This window comes from Mobula hypostoma, chromosome 7 (assembly GCF_963921235.1).
Source record: "Mobula hypostoma chromosome 7, sMobHyp1.1, whole genome shotgun sequence".
NCBI lineage: Eukaryota > Metazoa > Chordata > Chondrichthyes > Myliobatiformes > Myliobatidae > Mobula > Mobula hypostoma.
In genome coordinates, this window is record NC_086103.1 from 15997253 (window position 1) to 16015994 (window position 18742).

The 18742-nt window shown below is 44.9% G+C and overlaps 1 protein-coding gene across 1 annotated transcript in view; it reads right to left on the reverse strand.

Moving 5' to 3' along the window:
- The window catches only part of LOC134348845 (macrophage colony-stimulating factor 1 receptor-like), a 111633-nt gene that overhangs the window by 14096 nt on the left and 78795 nt on the right, over positions 1 to 18742 (reverse strand). The window contains exons 10-12 of the mRNA XM_063052626.1: positions 7323 to 7458; positions 3622 to 3704; positions 2087 to 2172 (exon numbers count right to left, since the gene is read on the reverse strand). Of these exons, the coding sequence (XP_062908696.1) occupies positions 2087 to 2172; positions 3622 to 3704; positions 7323 to 7458 (305 nt within the window). The remainder of the gene's footprint in view (positions 1 to 2086; positions 2173 to 3621; positions 3705 to 7322; positions 7459 to 18742) is intronic.

The window sequence follows — 18742 nt, forward strand, 5'->3', positions numbered from 1 at the left end:
GTACTGATAATCAAACACCACTGTCACCCATCCGATATCTTTCTCTCCAAATTAGACCATAACATACAGGGGCAGAATGAGGCCATTCTGCCCATCGAGTCTGCTCCTCCATTCCATCATGGCTGATTTATTATCCCTCTCAACCCCATTCTCCTGCCTTCTCCCCGTAACCTTTGACACTCTGACCAATCAAGAACCTATCAGCCTCCGCCTTTAAGTGTGCCCAGTAACTTGGCCTCCACTGCCATCTGTAGCAACGAATTGACCATAAGACAAAGGAGCAGAAGTAGGCCATTCGGCCCATCGAGTCTGCTCTGCCATTTTATAATGAGCTGATCCATTCTCCCATTTAGTCCGACTCCCCTGCCTTCTCACCATAACCTTTGATGCCCTGGCTACTCAGATACCTATCAATCTCTGCCTTAAATACACCCAATGACTTGGCCTCCACTGCTGCCCGTGGCAACAAATTCCATCGATTCACCACCCTCTGACTAAAAAAATTTCTTCGCATTTCTGTTCTGAAAGGGCGCCCTTCAATCCTTAAGTCATGCCCTCTCATACTAGACTCCCCCATCATGGGAAACAACTTTGCCACATCCACTCTGTCCATGCCTTTCAACATTCGAAATGTTTCTATGAGGTCCCCCCTCGTTCTTCTAAACTCCAAGGAATACAGTCCAAGAGCGGACAAACGTTCCTCATATGTTAACCCTCTCATTCCCAGAATCATTCTAGTGAATCTTCTCTGTGCCCTCTGCAACGTCAGCACATCCTTTCTTAAATAAGGAGATCAAAACTGCCCACAGTACTCCAAGTGAGGTCTTACCAGCGCCTTATAGAGCCTCAACATCACATCCCTGCTCCTATACGCTATTCCTCTAGATGAATGCCAACATTGCATTCACCTTCTTCACTACTGACTCAACCTGCAGGTTAACCTGAATTGCACAGATTCACACCAACTGCCCCCAGATGCCACTTGTCAGCCACACAATTCACAGTGGCTGGGTAACCCAGCAGCTCCGCACGTCACGAGGATGTGCGAGGAAACCGGTGCACCGCAGGAAGCCCATGCGGACAGAGAGAGAACCTGCAGACCGTGGAGAATGTGAATGTGAGTGTGAGTGTGAGTGAGTGTGGAGAGTGTGAGTGTGAACATGAGTGTGAGTGTGAACGTGAGTGTGAGTGTGGAGAGTGTGACTGTGAACATGAGTGTGAGTGTGGAGAGTGTGAGTGTGAACATGAGTGTGAGTGTGTATGGACAATGTGAGTGTGAACGTGAGTGTGAGTATGAGTGTGGAGAGTGTGAGTGTGAACATGAGTGTGAGTGTGAGTGTGAACGTGAGTGTGAGTGTGGAGAGTGTGAGTGTGAACATGAGTGTGAGTGTGTATGGAGAATGTGAGTGTGAATGTGAGTGTGAGTATGAGTGTGGAGAATGTGAGTGTGAACGTGAGTGTGAGTGTGAGTGTGGAGAGTGTGAGTGTGGAGAGTCTGAGTGTGTACGTGAGTGTGAGTGTGGAGAATGTGAATGTGAGTGTGAGTGTGAGTGAGTGTGGAGAGTGTGAGTGTGAACATGAGTGTGAGTGTGAACGTGAGTGTGAGTGTGGAGAGTGTGACTGTGAACATGAGTGTGAGTGTGGAGAGTGTGAGTGTGAACTTGAGTGTGAGTGTGTATGGAGAATGTGAGTGTGAATGTGAGTGTGAGTATGAGTGTGGAGAATGTGAGTGTGAACGTGAGTGTGAGTGTGAGTGTGAGTGTGGAGAGTGTGAGTGTGGAGAGTGTGAGTGTGTACGTGAGTGTGCGTGTGGAGAATGTGAGTGTGAAGTGAGTGTGAGTGTGAATGTGAGTGTGAGTGTGGGGAGTGTGAGTGTGAACATGAGTGTGAGTGTGTATGGAGAATGTGAGTGTGAACGTGAGTGTGAGTGTGAACGTGAGTGTGAGTATGAGTGTGGAGAATGTGAGTGTGAACGTGAGTGTGAGTGTGAGTGTGGAGAATGTGAGTGTGTACGTGAGTGTGAGTGTGGAGAATGTGAGTGTGTGAGTGTAGTCAGGCACCCTCCCTCTATCTGAGCCATACTCACATTTCGGGAGGACAGGAACTCCATGCCAGTGGCCACCTGATGGGAGAATCTCAGTAGATCCTCCAGGTTCAGCTGCTCCTCGTCCGCTGTACACAACACAGCAAAGCAGGACAGCGTCACGGATAGTGACCGCACGCAAGGTGGCCATTCGGCCCATCCCACCCCTTCTTCTAGCACCTTGCCAATGCACTCATCCGTTCCTTAAACCTCTACCTCCCCCCAGCCAAACTCCCTATTTACCAAGTCTCTATTGGGTAACTTGGTCATGGAATGATAGTGAGGTACAGCACGGCAACAAGCTCTTCAGCCCATCGAGTGTGTGCTGACCATTTACACAGATCTCACTATATTCTCTCCCACGTTCCCATCAACAACCCCCCAGATTCCACCACTCACTCTATGCCAAGGGGCCAATTAACCCAGCAGCCTGTGCACCATTGGACTGTGTGAGGAAAGCGGAGCACCCAGAAGGAACTGCCCGGTCACGGGGACAACGTACAAACTCCTGATGGACAGCGGTGGGAACTGAACCCGATCATAAAGTGACTGCACCAACCAGCCGGAATGACTCTCTGCCTTTGTCCGTCTGGCCCAGGTTACCACCCCAGGATAACAGGAGCGTGATGTTATTGTGCCTCAGGTGTGGGAGTTCAATCCTGGTGTCCTCTGTAAGAAAGTTTGTATGTTCTCCTGATACATGGCATGAATTTCTTCTGGGTACTCAGGTTTCCTCCCACAGTCCAAAGACAGACCAGTTAGTAGGTTAATTGGTCACTGAAAATTGTCCTGTGATTAGGCTGGGGTTAAATTGGTAGGTTGCTGTGGGTGATGCAGTTCATTATCAGAAGGACCTGTTCTGCATTGTACCAATCAGTCAGTAAGCTCGGGACAGTACTGACCACTGGCCAAGGTGCGACCCCACCCCGGACCCGGGAACAAGCATTACCAATCGGTCAGTAAACTCGGGACAGTACTGACCACTGGCCAAGGTGCGACCCCACCCCTGACCCGGGAACAAGCATTACCAATCGGTCAGTAAACTCGGGACAGTACTGACCACTGGCCAAGGTGCGACCCCGCCCCCTGACCCGGGAACAAGCATTACCAATCGGTCAGTAAACTCAGGACAGTACTGACCACTGGCCAAGGTGTGACCCCGCCCCCCCCGACCCGGGAACAAGCATTACCAATCGGTCAGTAAACTCAGGACAGTACTGACCACTGGCCAAGGTGCGACCCCACCCCTGACCCGGGAACAAGCATTACCAATTGGTCAGTAAACTCAGGACAGTACTGACCACTGGCCAAGGTGCGACCCCACCCCTGACCCGGGAACAAGCATTACCAATCAGTCAGTAAACTCGGGACAGCACTGACCACTGGCCAAGGTGTGACCCCGCCCCCCCGACCCAGGAACAAGCATTACCAATCGGTCAGTAAACTCGGGACAGTACCGACCACTGGCCAAGGTGTGACCCCGGCCCCCCGACCCAGGAACAAGCATTACAAGCACCGCTAGTGACCTGAACGCTTACCCTCGGAGTCCTGGTGTTCAGACTGAGAAATGATCGGACTGCTGCTCCCTACACTCATCCTCATGGGCATGTAGTTGCCCGACCTGCGGGAGAGAAGAGGGCAGAGCGTTGGTTCGTGTCCTGGGAAGGATTAGGGGAGGAGACACAACATGATCTGTCCAACTGGAGGTGATCTAGCATTCAGTTTGAGACGACTAGGATGCAATCAGTGCTGAGGCATTGCTCAGACCGGACTTGGAGAACTGTGAGCAGCTTTGGGCCCTTTGGCATTGGAGAGGGTCCAGAGGTGGTTCACAAGAATGATTCCTGGGATGAAAGAGTTAAAGTATTAAGAGTATTTCATGGCACTGAGCCTGTCCTCACTGGAGCTTAGAAGAATGAGGGGGGAATCTCACAGAAGCCTGTCGAATATTGAAAGGCCTAGAAGGAGTGGACATGGAGAGGATGTTTCCCATAGTCTAGCACCAAAGGGCACAGCCTTAGAATAGAGGGATGTCCATTTAGAACGGAGATGAGGAGGAATTCCTTTAGCCAGAGGGTGGTGAATCTGTGGAATTCATTGCCGCAGATGTTGTGGAGGCCAAGTCATTGGGTTTATTTAAAGCGGAGGGTGGTAGATTCTTGATTAGTCAGGGAGTCAAAAGTAGCGTGGAGAAGGCAGAAGAATGGGGTTGAGAGGGATAATAAATCAGCCATGATGGAATGGTGGAGCAGACTCGATGGGCCAGAAATGCTACTCCCATGTCTTCTGCTCTATAGACAGAGAATTGAACCTGATCAGCATTCACCAACACTGTAGTAGCATTATGATCAGGCCAAGTTAAAACATAGAACAGTACAGCACAGGAACAGGCCATTCGGCCCACAATGTTGTGCTGCCCAGCTAAACACCAAATCAGAAGCACCCAAACACTAGTCCCTCCTACCTACCGCTGTTGAGGCCTCTGTCGGTCAGAGTAGACCGTGGGTATTACATCCAGCTGTCTAAGTACGCAATATACAATATGGAGGGCAAGCTCCCTGCCTCCATGCGTCTGATGAATGGCAGAGACCGATACAGTTTGGTACCAGCAGCATGACGGGAGTTGCCAGTCGGGATTGAACTCAATGTAGGACTGCCTTAGGGACTCCAGCTCCAGATTTTTCCCTCGAGGTTTATTCTCAAAGCTATCCCCATGAGTGGGTATAACCACAAGGCTGCAGAGGTTTGAGATCAGAGTTTGCCTTCTCCTAGATGAGCTGCCAACCATGGCTGACGAGCCCCATTTGACCAAAGTGACTGGCTCTAAGGTCCTAGTAACCCACCTTTGCCCCTTCTCCTGTCAGCAGAAATGGTTCCGCTGGGCTTAATAGCTAAGTCACATGTGAAGGCCAGGAGCTGGACTTGGTTGTCAGAGGTTATTTGAGGTGAATGCCATTGGGAGCATTTACTAGGTAGTGGGAGCTTGTCTCCATTACCATCCCTGGCTATAACAAACTTAAGGAACCTACACCATGTCCATATCCCTCCATCTTTCTCACATGTGCCTATCTAAACTTCTCTTGAAAACCTCTCATGTATTTGTCTCTACCACCATGCCAGGCAGCACAGACCAGGCATCCACCACTCTCTGAGTAAAAAACTCACCCCTCACATCCCCCTTGAACCTACTCCCTCTCATCTTCAATACATACCCCCTTATATTAGACATTTCAACCCTGGGAAACAGATACTCCCAGTCCACTCTATCTCTGCCTCTCATAATCTTAAAAACCTCTATCAGATCTCCCGTTGGCTTCCGACGCTCCAGAGTCATGCCCTCTAAACCAGGCAGCATCCTCTGCTCCCTCTCCAAAGCCTTGACATCCTTCCTATAGTGGGGTGACCAGAACTGTACACAATACTGCAGATGCTGCCTAACCATAAAGTTATAAAGTTGCAACGGAATCTCCTGACTTTTGAATTCAGTGCCTTGATTAATAAAAGCAAGCAGCCCATAAGCTTCTTAACCACCTAGTTGACCTGTGTCGCCACTTTCAAGGAGCTATGAACTTGGATCCCAAGATCTCTCTGTTCAACAACACTGTTAATGATCTTGCCCTTAACAGTGTACTGTTTCCTTGCATTTGTCCTTCTGAGGAGCAACACTTCACATTTATCTGCCAGTCACAGCAAACTGAGCAGTACCTGAGGGGGGGTGGGGAAGAACCATCACTGTTTCAGGTTGAAACCCTATTTGACACTTTAATCAAACTCCAGGATTATTTCTGTATGGCTGACATTTCACCGACAAGTAGAATATCCGAAAGAACCCAGGCAGTGCAGGAGACCCAGGGAGCAGACGAGATAAGCTGAGGGAGAGCTTTGACCTCAGTGCCAAGACTAGAGTGGCAAGGGAGTGTGAGTCCATGATCTTGTCCTGTTAATGTAGAGGGGGGCTTGACCTGGAAGCAGAGGAGCGGAGACAATTTAGCGATAAATGATATTTATCGCAAAATAGCAAGCCACAAGGGCCACAAATCAAAAGAGAACAAGAACTGAAGACGACGAGATAACGAGGTAACTTAAGACTTGGAGCCACTGGTTGAGGCTGGCTGGTTGGATGAGTGAACAAAGATTGGATGAGTGCTGGGTTTAAATAGGCTGCAGGTGACTCCTGTTAGCTGGGTGGAGACTGGGGGGGGGGGTGCAGGCCGGGAGGAAGGCGAGTAGAGTCACGTTTAGGGACAGAACACATCATCGCCTATCTGTATGATGCCATACAAAACAAGTGTCACATAACAATGGATAATATTAAAAAAGAGTGGGAAGAGGAGTTGGGCACAGAGATAGAGGGGGTTGTATGGAATGAGGCTTTGGAGTATGTTAACTCCTGTTCCATCAATGCCAGGCATTGTTTAATACAATTTAAAATCCTACATAGACTACATTACTCAAAAATAAGGATTCATAAAATATTCCCAGAGGTGTCCCCAATGTGTGAGAAATGCAAGTCCTCAGAGGCAAATTTGTTACATAGTTATGCTTTATGTCCCAGGATACAAGAGTATTGGAAGCAAATATTTGAGGTCCTATCGAAGGTACTAAAGGTTCAGATAATACCAGACCCCATTTTAATAATTTTTGGAACTTCTGCGAGGTCAAATAAATTCCAGGCCACCCAGCAACAACTCCTGACCTATGGCATACTTAATGGAAAGAAACTCATACTGATGTTCTGGAAAAAGGAGGAAACTCCATCACTCAGACAATGGCCGGCTGCATTAATGGATACTCTGCATCTAGAGAGGATAAGATACGTTAACAACGACAGACTCAAGGAATTTGAAAAAATCTGGCCACCATTACTGTTGTATTTAGAAGAGACCGACAGCTGAACTAAATGTGGGAGACGGTAGGACCTAAACAGCACATACAGGAGGGGTGAGGGGAGGGGAGGGCTGGGAAGGGGCAAGGAGATGGGGTGGTAGGGTTTCCTTTGCTTTTTGCTTGTTCACCATACATACATTCATTTGATTTTCATTATGGTGTTATAAGAAAGAAAAAAAAGCATTGCACTCTAGGACATTGTCAGTTGTGGTTAAGCTGATGTTGCTTCAGAATAAAAACATTTGAAACGGAAGGGGAGTTGAGAAGCCAGATGTGGGTAGGATTGATTGGAAGAAGGTTGAGCCTATGGCAGATGATGTGAACCCGGTGCGGAGGACAGAATCTCCCTCACCTCTGGCCTCCTTTCAGCTGGGATACGTTCTTGTAATGATTCTCACGGTCACTGTAGGCCAGGCTCCGCCCCTTCTGTTTCAGGAAGTTCAGTAAATCGCCGTAGTGACAGTATTCGGTGATAACGAGAACTGGGCCTGCAATAAGAGGGGATCAGGTTAAAGAGCCTGTCACACATTGTTGTGTTAGTGAAAAGCACCTCCCTCGTAAACCAAAACTCTCAGCGTCAAGCAACCAGTCCCTGCAATCATCGACTCGTAACAATTCAGATTAATAACCTCACCCACCTCGATTTAGCCCCTCTTTCTCCATCGCCATTATCTCTGTCTATTTATCTGTCTATCTGTCTCTCTATTTCTTTACCTTCCCTCTCTATATTTATGCAAACATTAAACAGTACCCCACAGAAATGGGCCCATCAGCTCATGTACTTTGCACTGAAATATTAATCTGCCTAGTTTCATTGATCTGCACCCGGACCATAACCCTCTGTACCCCTCCCTTCCATGTACCTATCCAAACTTCTCTTGACTGTTGTAATCGACCCCACATCCACCACTCGTTCCACTCTCACCGCCCTCCGAGGGAAGAAGTCCCCCTCATGGTTGCCTTAAACATTGCACCTTTCACACAAAACCTATGACCTCTAGTTCTAGTCTCACCCAAATCATTGGAAAAAGCCTGCTTGCATTTACCCTATCTATACCCCTCATAATTTTGTATACCTCCATCAAATCTCTGCTCATTCTCCCACGCTCCAGGGAATAAAGTCCAAACCTGTTCAACCTTTCCCTATAACTCAGGCCCTTCAGACCCAGCAATAACCTCATAAATTTTCTCTGTACTCTTTCAACCTTATTTACATCTTTCCTGTAGGCGGGTGACCAAAACTGCACACAATACCCCAAATCAGGCCTCACCATTGCCTTACGCAATTTCAACATAATATCCCATCTCCTGTACTCAATACGTTGATTAATGAAGGCAAATGTGCCAAAAGCTTTCTTCACAACCCTATCTACCTGTGACGCCACTTTCAAAGAATTATGGCCCTGTATTCCCAGATCCCTTTGTTCTACCACACTCCTCAGTGCCCTACCATTCACTGTGTAAGACCTACCCTGGCTGGTCCTACTGAAGTAGAAAACCTCACACTTGTCTGTATTGAATTCCATCTGCCATTTTTCCAGCTGGTCCAGATCCCTCTGCAAACTTCGATAATCTTACTCAATCTCCACTACACCCCCAATCTTCAAGATTCAAGATTGTTTATTGTTATTGTTCAGTACACAAGTGTAAAGGAGAACAAAATGATTTCTACAGCGGATCTGATGCAAGCATAAAGAACACAATGAAGGCATTCCTATAAAACTCAATCTACAAAGAACTGTTGAGTGTGACTGTGTACACATAAAAATATCTTATATACTGTATCAGATACTAGAGAGCACCCCCGTGGCTGTCCCCCTTGACAATAAGTACTCCTGTTTGAGTACTGTTGGGGGGGGCAGCCTACCTGGGGGAAACAACAGTGGCCGTGCCTCCGGCACAGAGTCTGGCCTCGTGGCTCAGAAGGGTGGGGAAAGGAAGAGGAAGACAGCAGTGATAGGGGACTCTATAGTTAGGAGGGTCAGACAGATGATTCTGTGGACACAGGAAAGAAACGTGGACGGTAGTTTGCCTCCCAGGTGCCAGGGTCCAGGATGTTTCTGATCGTGTCCAAAATATCCTGCAGTGGGAGGGAGAACAGCCAGAGGTCGTGGTACATATTGATACCAATGACATAGGTAGGAAAAGGGAGGAGGTCCTGAAAGCAGACTACAGTGAGTTAGGAAGGAAGTTGAGAAGCAGGACTGCAAAGGTAGTCATCTCGAGATTACTGCCTGTGCCACGTGACAGTGAGTATAGGAATAGAATGAGGTGGAGGATAAATGCGTGGCTGAGGGATTGGAGCAGGGGGCAGGGATTCAGATTTTTGGATCATTGGGACCTCTTTTGGGGCAGGTGTGACCTGTACAAAAAGGACAGGTTGCACCTGAATCCCAGGGGGACCAATATCCTGGCGGGGAGGTTTGCTAAGGCTACTGGGGAGAGTTTAAACTAGAATTACTGGTGGGTGGGAATGGAACTGAAAAGACAGAGGAAGGGGTGATTGGCCTCACAAATAGAGAAAGATTGGAGACAGTGCAAGAGGGAGGATAGGCAGGTGATAGAGAAGGGACATACTCAGACTGATGGTTTGAGATGTGTCTATTTTAACGCAAGGAGTATTGTGAACAAAGCGGATGAGCTTAGAGCGTGGATCAGTACTTGGAGCTACGATGTGGTGTCCATTACAGAGACTTGGATGGCTCAGGGACAGGAATGGTTACTTAGAGAGCCAGGTTTTAGATGTTTCGGAAAGGACAGGGAGGGAGGCAAAAGAGGTGGGGGCGTGGCACTGTTGATCAGAGATAGTGTCATGGCGTAGAAAAGATGGACGTCATGAAGGGATTGTCTACTGAGTGTCCGTGGGTGGAAGTTAGAAACAGGAAGGGGTCAATAACTCTACCGGGTGTATTTTATTGACCACTCAATAGTAACAGGGACATCGAGGAGCAGATAGGGAGACAGATTCTGGAAAGGTGTAATAATAACAGGGTTGTTATGGTGGGAGATTTTAATTTTCCAAATAATAATTGTCATCTCCCTAGAGCGAGGGGTTTAGATGGGGTAGAGTTTGTTAGGTGTGTTCAGGAAGGTTTCTTGACACAATACGTAGATAAGCCTACAAGAGGAGAGACTGTAGTTGATCTGGTATTGGGAAATGAATCTGGTCAGGTGTCAGGTCTCTCAGTGGGAGAGCATCTTGGAGATAGTGATCACAATTCTATCTCCTTTACTGTAGCATTGGAGAGGGATAGGAACAGGTAATTTAGGAAAGTGTTTAATTGGAGTAAGGGGAAATATGAAGCTATCAGCCAGGAACTTGGAAGCATAAATTGGGAACAGATGTTCTCAGGGAAAGGTACGGAAGAAATATGGCAAATGTCCAGGGGATATTTGCATGGAGTACTGCACAGGTACGTTCCAATGAGACAGGGAAAGGATGGTAGGGTACAGGAACGGTGGTGTACAAAGGCTGTTGAAAAACTAGTCAAGAAGAAAAGAGAAGTTTATAAAAGGATCAAAATATTAGGTAATGATAGAGATCTAGAAGATTATAAGGCGAGCAGGAAGGAGTTTAGGAATGGAATTAGGAGAGCCAGAAGGGGCCATGAAAAGGCCTTGGCAGACAGGACTAAGGAGAACCCCCCCCCCCCCCAAGGCATTCTACAACTATATGCAGGGCAAGAGGATAAGACGTGAGAGAATAGGACCAATCAAGTATGACAGTGGAGAAGTGTGTATGGAACCGGAGGAGATAGCAGAGGTACTTAATGAATACTTTGCTTCAGTATTCACTAAGGAAAATGATCTTGGCGATTGTAGGGATGACTTACAGCGGATTGAAAGGCTTGTGCATGTAGACATTAAGAAAGAGGATGTGCTGGAGCTTTTGGAAAGCATCAAGTTGGATAAGTTTTCGGAACCAGACGAGATATATCCCAGGCACTGTAGGAGATGAGTGAGGAGATTGCTGAGCCTCTGGCAATGATATTTGCATCATCAATGGCGACGGGAGAGGTTCCGGAGGATCGGAAGGTTGCAGATGTTGTTCCCTTATTCAAGAAAGAGAGTAGAGATAGCCCAGGAAATTATAGACCAGTGAGTCTTACTTCAGTGGTTGGTAAGTTGATGGAAAAGATCCTGACAGGCAGGATTATGGACATTTGGAGAGGTATAATATGATTAGGAATAGTCAGCATTGCTTGTCAAAGGCAGGTCGTGCCTTATGAGCCTGATTGAATTTTTTGAGGATGTGACTAAATACGTTGATGATGGTAGAGTAGTAGATGTAGTGTATATGGATTTTGGTAAGACATTTGATAAGGTACCCCATGCAAGGCTTATTGAGAAATTAAGGAGGCATGGGATCCAAGGGGACCTTGCTTCGTGGATCCAGAATTGGCTTGCCCACAGAAGGCAAATATTGATTGTAGATGAGTCATATTCTGCATGGAGGTTGGTGACCAGTGGTGTGTCTCAGGCATCTTTTCTGGGACCCCTACTCTTTGTGATTTTTATAAATGACCTGGATGAGGGCTGTCAGAAGTTACAGCGGGACATTGATAGGTTGCAAAACTGGGCTGAGAAGTGGCAGATGGAGTTCAACCCAGATAAGTGTGAGATTGTTCATTTTGGTAGGTTAAATATGATGGCAGAATATAGTATTAATGGTGAGACTCTTGGCAGTGTGGAGGATCAGAGGGATCTTGTGGTCCAAGTCCATAGGATGCTCAAAGCTGCTATGCATGTTGACTCTGTGGTTAAGAAGGCAAATGGTGTATTGGCCTTCATTAATCGCAGAATTGAATTTAGGAGCCGAGAGGTAATGTTGCAACTATATAGGACCCTGGTCAGACCCCACTTGGAGTACTGTGCTCAGTTCTGGTCGCCTCACTACAGGAAGGATGTGGAAACTATAGAAAGGGTGCAGAGGAGATTTACAAGGATGTTGCCTGGATTGGGGAGCATGCCTTATGAGAATAGGTTGAATGAACTTGGCCTTTTCTCCTTGGAACGATGGAGGTCGAGAGATGACCTGATAGAGGTGTATAAGATGATTGAGGCATTAATCACATGGATAGTCAGAGGCTTTTTCCTAGGGTTGAAATGGCCAGCACGAGAGGGCATAGTTTTAAGGTGCTTGGAAGTAGGTACAGAGGAGATGTCGGGGTAAGTGTTTTTTTTTTACGCAGAGAGTGGTGAGTGTGTGGAATGGGCTCCCGGCGACGGTGGTGGAAGCGGATACAATAGGGCATTTTAAGAGACTCCTGGATAGGTACATGGAGCTTGAAAAACGGGTAACCCAGGGTAATTTCTGGACTTCTGGTTATGGCGTGGTGCTGAGCAGACGTGTGTCAGAGCTGCTCCGAAAAGCTTTGAAATTACGCAACCAAACAACCTCGAATTACCTGAACAGCTCCAGTTTGTCTGATTGGAATTAAAATTGTACATTGTTATTATTTGACAAAGGAAAGACTGTCTAAAATGTTTCCCAATGTTGATAGTCAATGTGATAGATGTAAAACTGAGACAGCTATATTGACACATGTCTTGGTTGTGTTCTGTATTGAAACATTTTTGGAAATCTACTTTTTCTACAATTTCTAAAGTTTTAAGGATTAATTTACAACCTAATAAATTGACAGTTTTGTTTGGTATAATCCCTCAATATATTCATGGTATTTCTCTATCAGACCAACATGTAATTGCATTTGTTACATTATTAGCCAGAAGGGCTATTTTATTAAAATGGAAAGATGCCTCTGCTCCCACTTTGATACAATGGTTCTCTCAGGTGATGTTATGTCTTAGTTTGGAGAAAATCAGAAGTCGAACTTTTGATCCTCGGTTTGATTTCGAGAAAAGGTGGGGTTCATTTGCTTGCTATTATCATCTGATTTGAGTTAATTAATCTAGTTTCCTTCTGATTTTTGTTTAAATGGATTTGAGTTGGCGGATTGATGTTTTTCCTTTATGGAAGCTTGTTTGACGTATAGCTCCGGGGTTGTGCTCCCAATGGGTTTTTTCCCTCGTTTTTTTTTAGTTAGTAGGGGTTCTTTTTTTTCTTTCTTTTTTTCTTTCAAAAAAACATTCTTAACATTTTATTTTTTCTTCTTATTATTGATATACCTGTATTGCTTAGCTTTGTTAATCAGTTATTTGTTAATTTAATTCTTTATTGTACATATTGACATATTGACTTGATTATCTTAATGTGTTTTTTGTTGATCGTTAAGAATAATTAATAAAAAAGATTTTTAAAATGAAAATGGAAACTGAGTGATAGCCTAAGTGCCACAGAAACCAACAAAGCGACGCAAAAGTCTTCGAAGTTAGACCCCACCTGTAACCATGCGGTGCAAGCTAACGACAGTGCTAGTGAAGAAGAGGCAACCGCTAGCGCGGCAGCAGGCCCAAACCAAAGCCTAAATGCTATTCAGACAATGAAAGATGACCTTGCGTCGAGATTTGATGGGCTACTAAACGCTATTCGGGAGTACAAGCTGATCTGAAAGCTGTCACAGTGCGCATTACAGAAGCCGAAGATAGAATTAGCACTGCTCAAGATGATATCGCCTCTCTGCGTAATCAGAATACAACCATGAAAGCAGCTATGGAGGCGTTAGTGTTTAAAGTGGATGATTTGGAAAAACCGTAGCCGCCGTTCCAACCTTTGCCCGGTGGGTCTTCTGGAGAAGGCGGAAGGGGCTGATATGGTCGATTTTTTGGAAAAATGAATCCCCGAGGTGCTTGGTGCTGAAAACTCCCCTGGGCCCTGCTAATTCAGAGAGCGCACAGAATTGGCAGGGCTAACGAAGTTGAAGTACCGTTGGCTAAGCGACCCAGGGTATTGATAATGAAGTTCCTAAACTACGCGGACAAGACCCGGGTTATGAAGGCTGCCAGGCTGGACGAACCTGTACTTTTCGACAATCAGAGAATCATGTTTTTCCCCGATGTCTCTGCTGAACTCCTCAGGCGAAAGAAAATCTTTGATCCAGTGAAGAAAGAGTTAGCCTCCCTCTCCATCCCGGACCTATGGTATGGGATAATTCACCCCGCTAAACTGCTGGTGACCTACAAAAGAAAACGCCACACCTTTGACAGTGCACCGGCAGCGGAGAAATCTGAAGACTACAACTTGGAGGCTGTGGGCAAGTGAGACAGTACAGCAGTTTTTTGACTTTTGCGTGAATAGGTATGTTCATGGTGCCTACGGGACATAAATTAATGCTAACGAACATTAGCGGTGTGTTACCCACTGCATTGTTTATGTTAACGAATTTGCATCGGTTCCCATTATCTTCAGTGGCACTGTAACTACGACCAGGTTAAATTTGATGAAGACTCTTGGTATAATTTGGTTGTAGTATTCTCTACTAATGATAACGTTGGGGCTCTGTTCTGGCTGTTGGCCATGCTGTTCCTCACCATGACGATGGCACGGGACCAGTTAAGCTCCATAACTGGGCCCTCTTTCGGAGCCGTCAGGAGGTGTTCATCGTGGGGTAGGTAGGTGTATTTCAGTTCGGGAAGTATACTTAGTTATGTTTACAATGTCCTAGTTATTATTTACTGGTTTTTACTCTTTTTTTTGTTATGTTGTAATCTCAGTTAGCAGTCATTCTAAATCAATTCAGCTCAACATGATTGAAATTATAATGTATTGTCCATTAATGAGGCAACAAAAAGTTTGATGAGACTGAAGCAATCCTATTTTGAGCAGGGTGAAAAGGCGCAGTAAACAGATACAAACAGAAAGGGCAATAAATTCCACACAATCAGATGAGGAGGTGACAACTGCTGACCCAAAAGAAATAAACAATATCTTTTTGAGATTTTACCAAAATCTGTGTAACTCAGAATATCCAGATTCAGCTCCACAAATACAAAAGGAATTTCTCAACTTGTTAGAATTTACACCCCCTGGATGAAACGTCCTTGACCTTGAGTTTAACTTAAACCTAAAGTTAAAGGCATCCGTTAGTCTTGTGAGAGCATGGATCTGCGCCTAGAAAGTCTTCACTCTGGGCAAGGTTGTATGGAAGACCGGCAGTTGTCCATGCTGCAAGTCTCCCCTCTCCATGCCACTGATGTTGTACAAGGGAAGGGCATTAGGACCCATACAGCTTGGCACCGGTGTCGTGGCAGAGCAATGTGTGGTTAAGTGCCTTGCTCAAGGACACAACACGTTCCCTCAGCTGGGGCTCGAACTCACAACCTTCAGGTTGCTAGTCGAATGCCTTAACCACTTGGCCACGTGCCCACACAGAGTTTAGCTTAGAGGCTAAAGAATTGTCTGAAGCTATAACTAACATGAAGGGAGGGAAAACTCCTTGGCCCGATGGAATTCCGATTGAAATATATAAAATCTTTAAGACTAAATTAATACAACCTCTGCTTGATATGTATCAGGAGTCATTTGACACTGGATCCCTTCCCCCCTCTCTTAATATGGCAGTAATTACACTGCTGTTCAAACCTGGAAAACCACCGTCCCTACGTGGATCTTATAGGCCAATCTCACTTCTGAACAATGATCTCAAAATTCTCTGTAAGGTATTAGCTAGGAGGCTGGAGCCACTCTGGCCAAAAATGGTCCACCCTGACCAAAACGGATTTGTTAAGGGAAGGCAGGGCTTCCACAACATTTGAAGAGTGCTTAATAGACTTTATGAAAAATCTGGAAGCTCTGATAGCGCTATTCTGTCATTGGATGCCAAGAAAGCCTTCGACAGAGTGGAATGGCAATATCTATTTAAAGTTTTAGAAAGATTTGGTATAGGGGGAAAATTTCTAAGGTGGATACAGCTTCTTTATTCTAACTCACAGGCTGAAATTTTAACTAATGGGTTTTTTTCAGCACCTTTTAAACTCCAATGGGGAACAAGACAGGGCTGTCTCCTATCTCCCCTCCTGTTTATCCTGGCCGTTGAGCCACTTGCTATGGCAATTCGAAAACAAGCTAATATAGCAGGAATAACTATAGGAGATATAGAACATCGCATAGCCCTGTATGCGGATAACGCAATTTTGTTTTGCTCCAACTTGAAACAAACATTAATTGACCTGATAAGTACTTTTGGTACTTTTGCAGGCTATAAAATAAACAACAACAAATCTGCAATATTATTCATGGATAAAGATGAGAGACTCAATCCCTCACTTCAAACTCCGTTTATGGTGTCAGAACAGGGTTTTACTTATTTGCGTGTTAACATTACTCCTACTATTGATAAAATTATCCCAACTAATTATAATCCTCTTACAGACTCAGTTATTCAACTTATAAATAGATGGATGAAATTGCCCATATCTTTGATTGGACACATAAACATTCTAAAAATGTCAATTTTACCGAAGTTCCTGTACCTTTTCCAATCTATCCCACCTTCTCCTCCATCATCTTTCTTTTATTTATTAAAGAATTTTTTTTCTAATTTTATCTGGAATAATAGACGTCCAAGACTCAGGCTTTCCCTGTTATATTTGCCGTATGATAGAGGCGGCTTACAGCTACCAAATCTTATATGGTATTTCTGGGCTGCCCAAATTAGAGAAGGAGTGTTTTACTTTGTTAAGGATCACTCCCCTACTTGGGTCTTGGTGGAATGACAGTGGATCAATATCCCTCTAGAACTATATGTGTATTCAGCAAATAAGAAAAAACTGGTCAAACAAACTAAAAACCCTTTCGTAAAAAATACAATAATGGTTTGGCATGATGCTGTTGCTCATGGTGGGGGACATGGTGGAGGATTACAAATACCTGGGGATACGAATTGACAATAAACTGGACTGGTCAAAGAACACTGAGGCTGTCTACAAGAAGGGTCAGAGCCGTCTTTATTTCCTGAGGAGACTGAGGTCCTTTAACATCTGCCGGACGATGCTGAGGATGTTCTACGAGTCTGTGGTGGCCAGTGCTATCATGTTTGCTGTTGTGTGCTGGGGCAGCAGGCTGAGGGCAGCAGACACCAACAGAATCAACAAACTCATTCGTAAGGCCAGTGATGTTGTGGGGATGGAACTGGACTCTCTGACGGTGGTGTCTGAAAAGAGGATGCTGTCCAAGTTGCATGCCAGCTTGGACAATAACTCCCATCCACTACATAATGGACTGGTTGGGCACAGAAGTACATTCAGTCAGAGACTCATTCCACTGAGATGCAACACAGAGCGTCATAGGAAGTCATTCCTGCCTGTGGCCATCAAACTTTACAACTCCTCCCTTGGAGGGTCAGACATCCTGAGCCAATAGGCTGGACCTGGACTTATTTCATAATTTACTGGCATAATTTACATATTACTATTTAACTATTTATGGTTCCATTGCCATGTATTATTTATGGAGCAACTGTAACGAAAACCAATTTCCCCCTGGATCAATAAAGTATGACTATAACTATGACTATGATTTGGGAGAGACATCACAGTTATCCCAGTTTACTCCTATCTTTGGTAATGATAGCTTCTGGCCCGGCAGAGCTGGCCCTAGTTTTAAAACTTGGTCGGCCAGAGGCATAGCTAAGGTGTCTGATCTTTATAATGGCAATACATCTATGTCATTTGAAGAACTCAAGGCCACATATGGAATTCCAACAAAACACTTTTTTAAAATACCTTTAGTTGCGAAGTTTTATTATGTCTAGGCAAGATTACAGTTTGACACTCCCTCCTTTATCTACCCTAGAAGACATCACTCTGAAATTATCTGAAGCTAGGGGACATGTGTCTGTATTATACAATTTGTTTGCAAGTAAATGCAAAGAGTCATCAAACAACATACTACAAGCATGGAGAACTGACTTGCATGAGAATCTGTCAGAAAGAAGCTTGTTCCTTAGTTCAAACCCAATCAGTGAACACTCATTCGAAATTACTACAATACAAGCGGATAACGAGACAGTACATTACTCCAGTCAGGTTTCATCACTTTAACCCCAACATTCCAGACACAGGCATTAAATGTAACCACCAAAAGTGGTCTCTGTTCCATTGTATGTGGGAGTACCCCCAGATAATCTGCTTCTGGAAGAAGGTGCTGGATTTGATTAGTCAGATTATTGGAAAAAAGGTGCCCCTTGATCCTAAATTATGTATTCCGAATATTTATCCAAAGGACTTTGTAACCTTCAAAATTGTAAGGTCTCTGCTTAATATTTGTTTTTTGGAAGCCAAACACTGCATGGCCTATTCATGGGAGAAACCAACAACCAGTGGACTCTCACAATGGCTGAAAGGGATGTCTTCTTATCTTGCTCTAGAAAAGATAAGCTACATCACAAAACACAAACTTGGCAAATTTCGGGAAATTTGGGACATTTTCTACAAGTTTCTGGAGAACAATATTCAGGATGATGAAAGTAACAAACTGAATTGACCGCTTTTTTAATGGTGGGGTGTTTGCTCTTTTTGTGTGTTTTTTTTTCTTTTGATTTCCCATGTTTTTTTTCTTTTCTTTAACTTTGTTGTACTTTCAAACCTATGGATGATCTAATGTGTTTTCTTTTTATTCTGTAAAAGCAATAAAGAGATGTTTAAAAATAACCCTAGGTAATTTCTAAAGTAAGTACAAACTGGCACAGCATTGTGGGCCAAAGGGCCTGTATTGTGCTGTAGGTTTTCTATGTTTCTATATAGTGCATACTTGGTGTCATATGCAAATATGTTGATCCAGTTTACCACATTTTCATCTAGATCAGTGATATCGATGACAAACAGCAACGGACCCAGCACCGATCCCTGTGAACTCCACTAGTCACAGGTTTC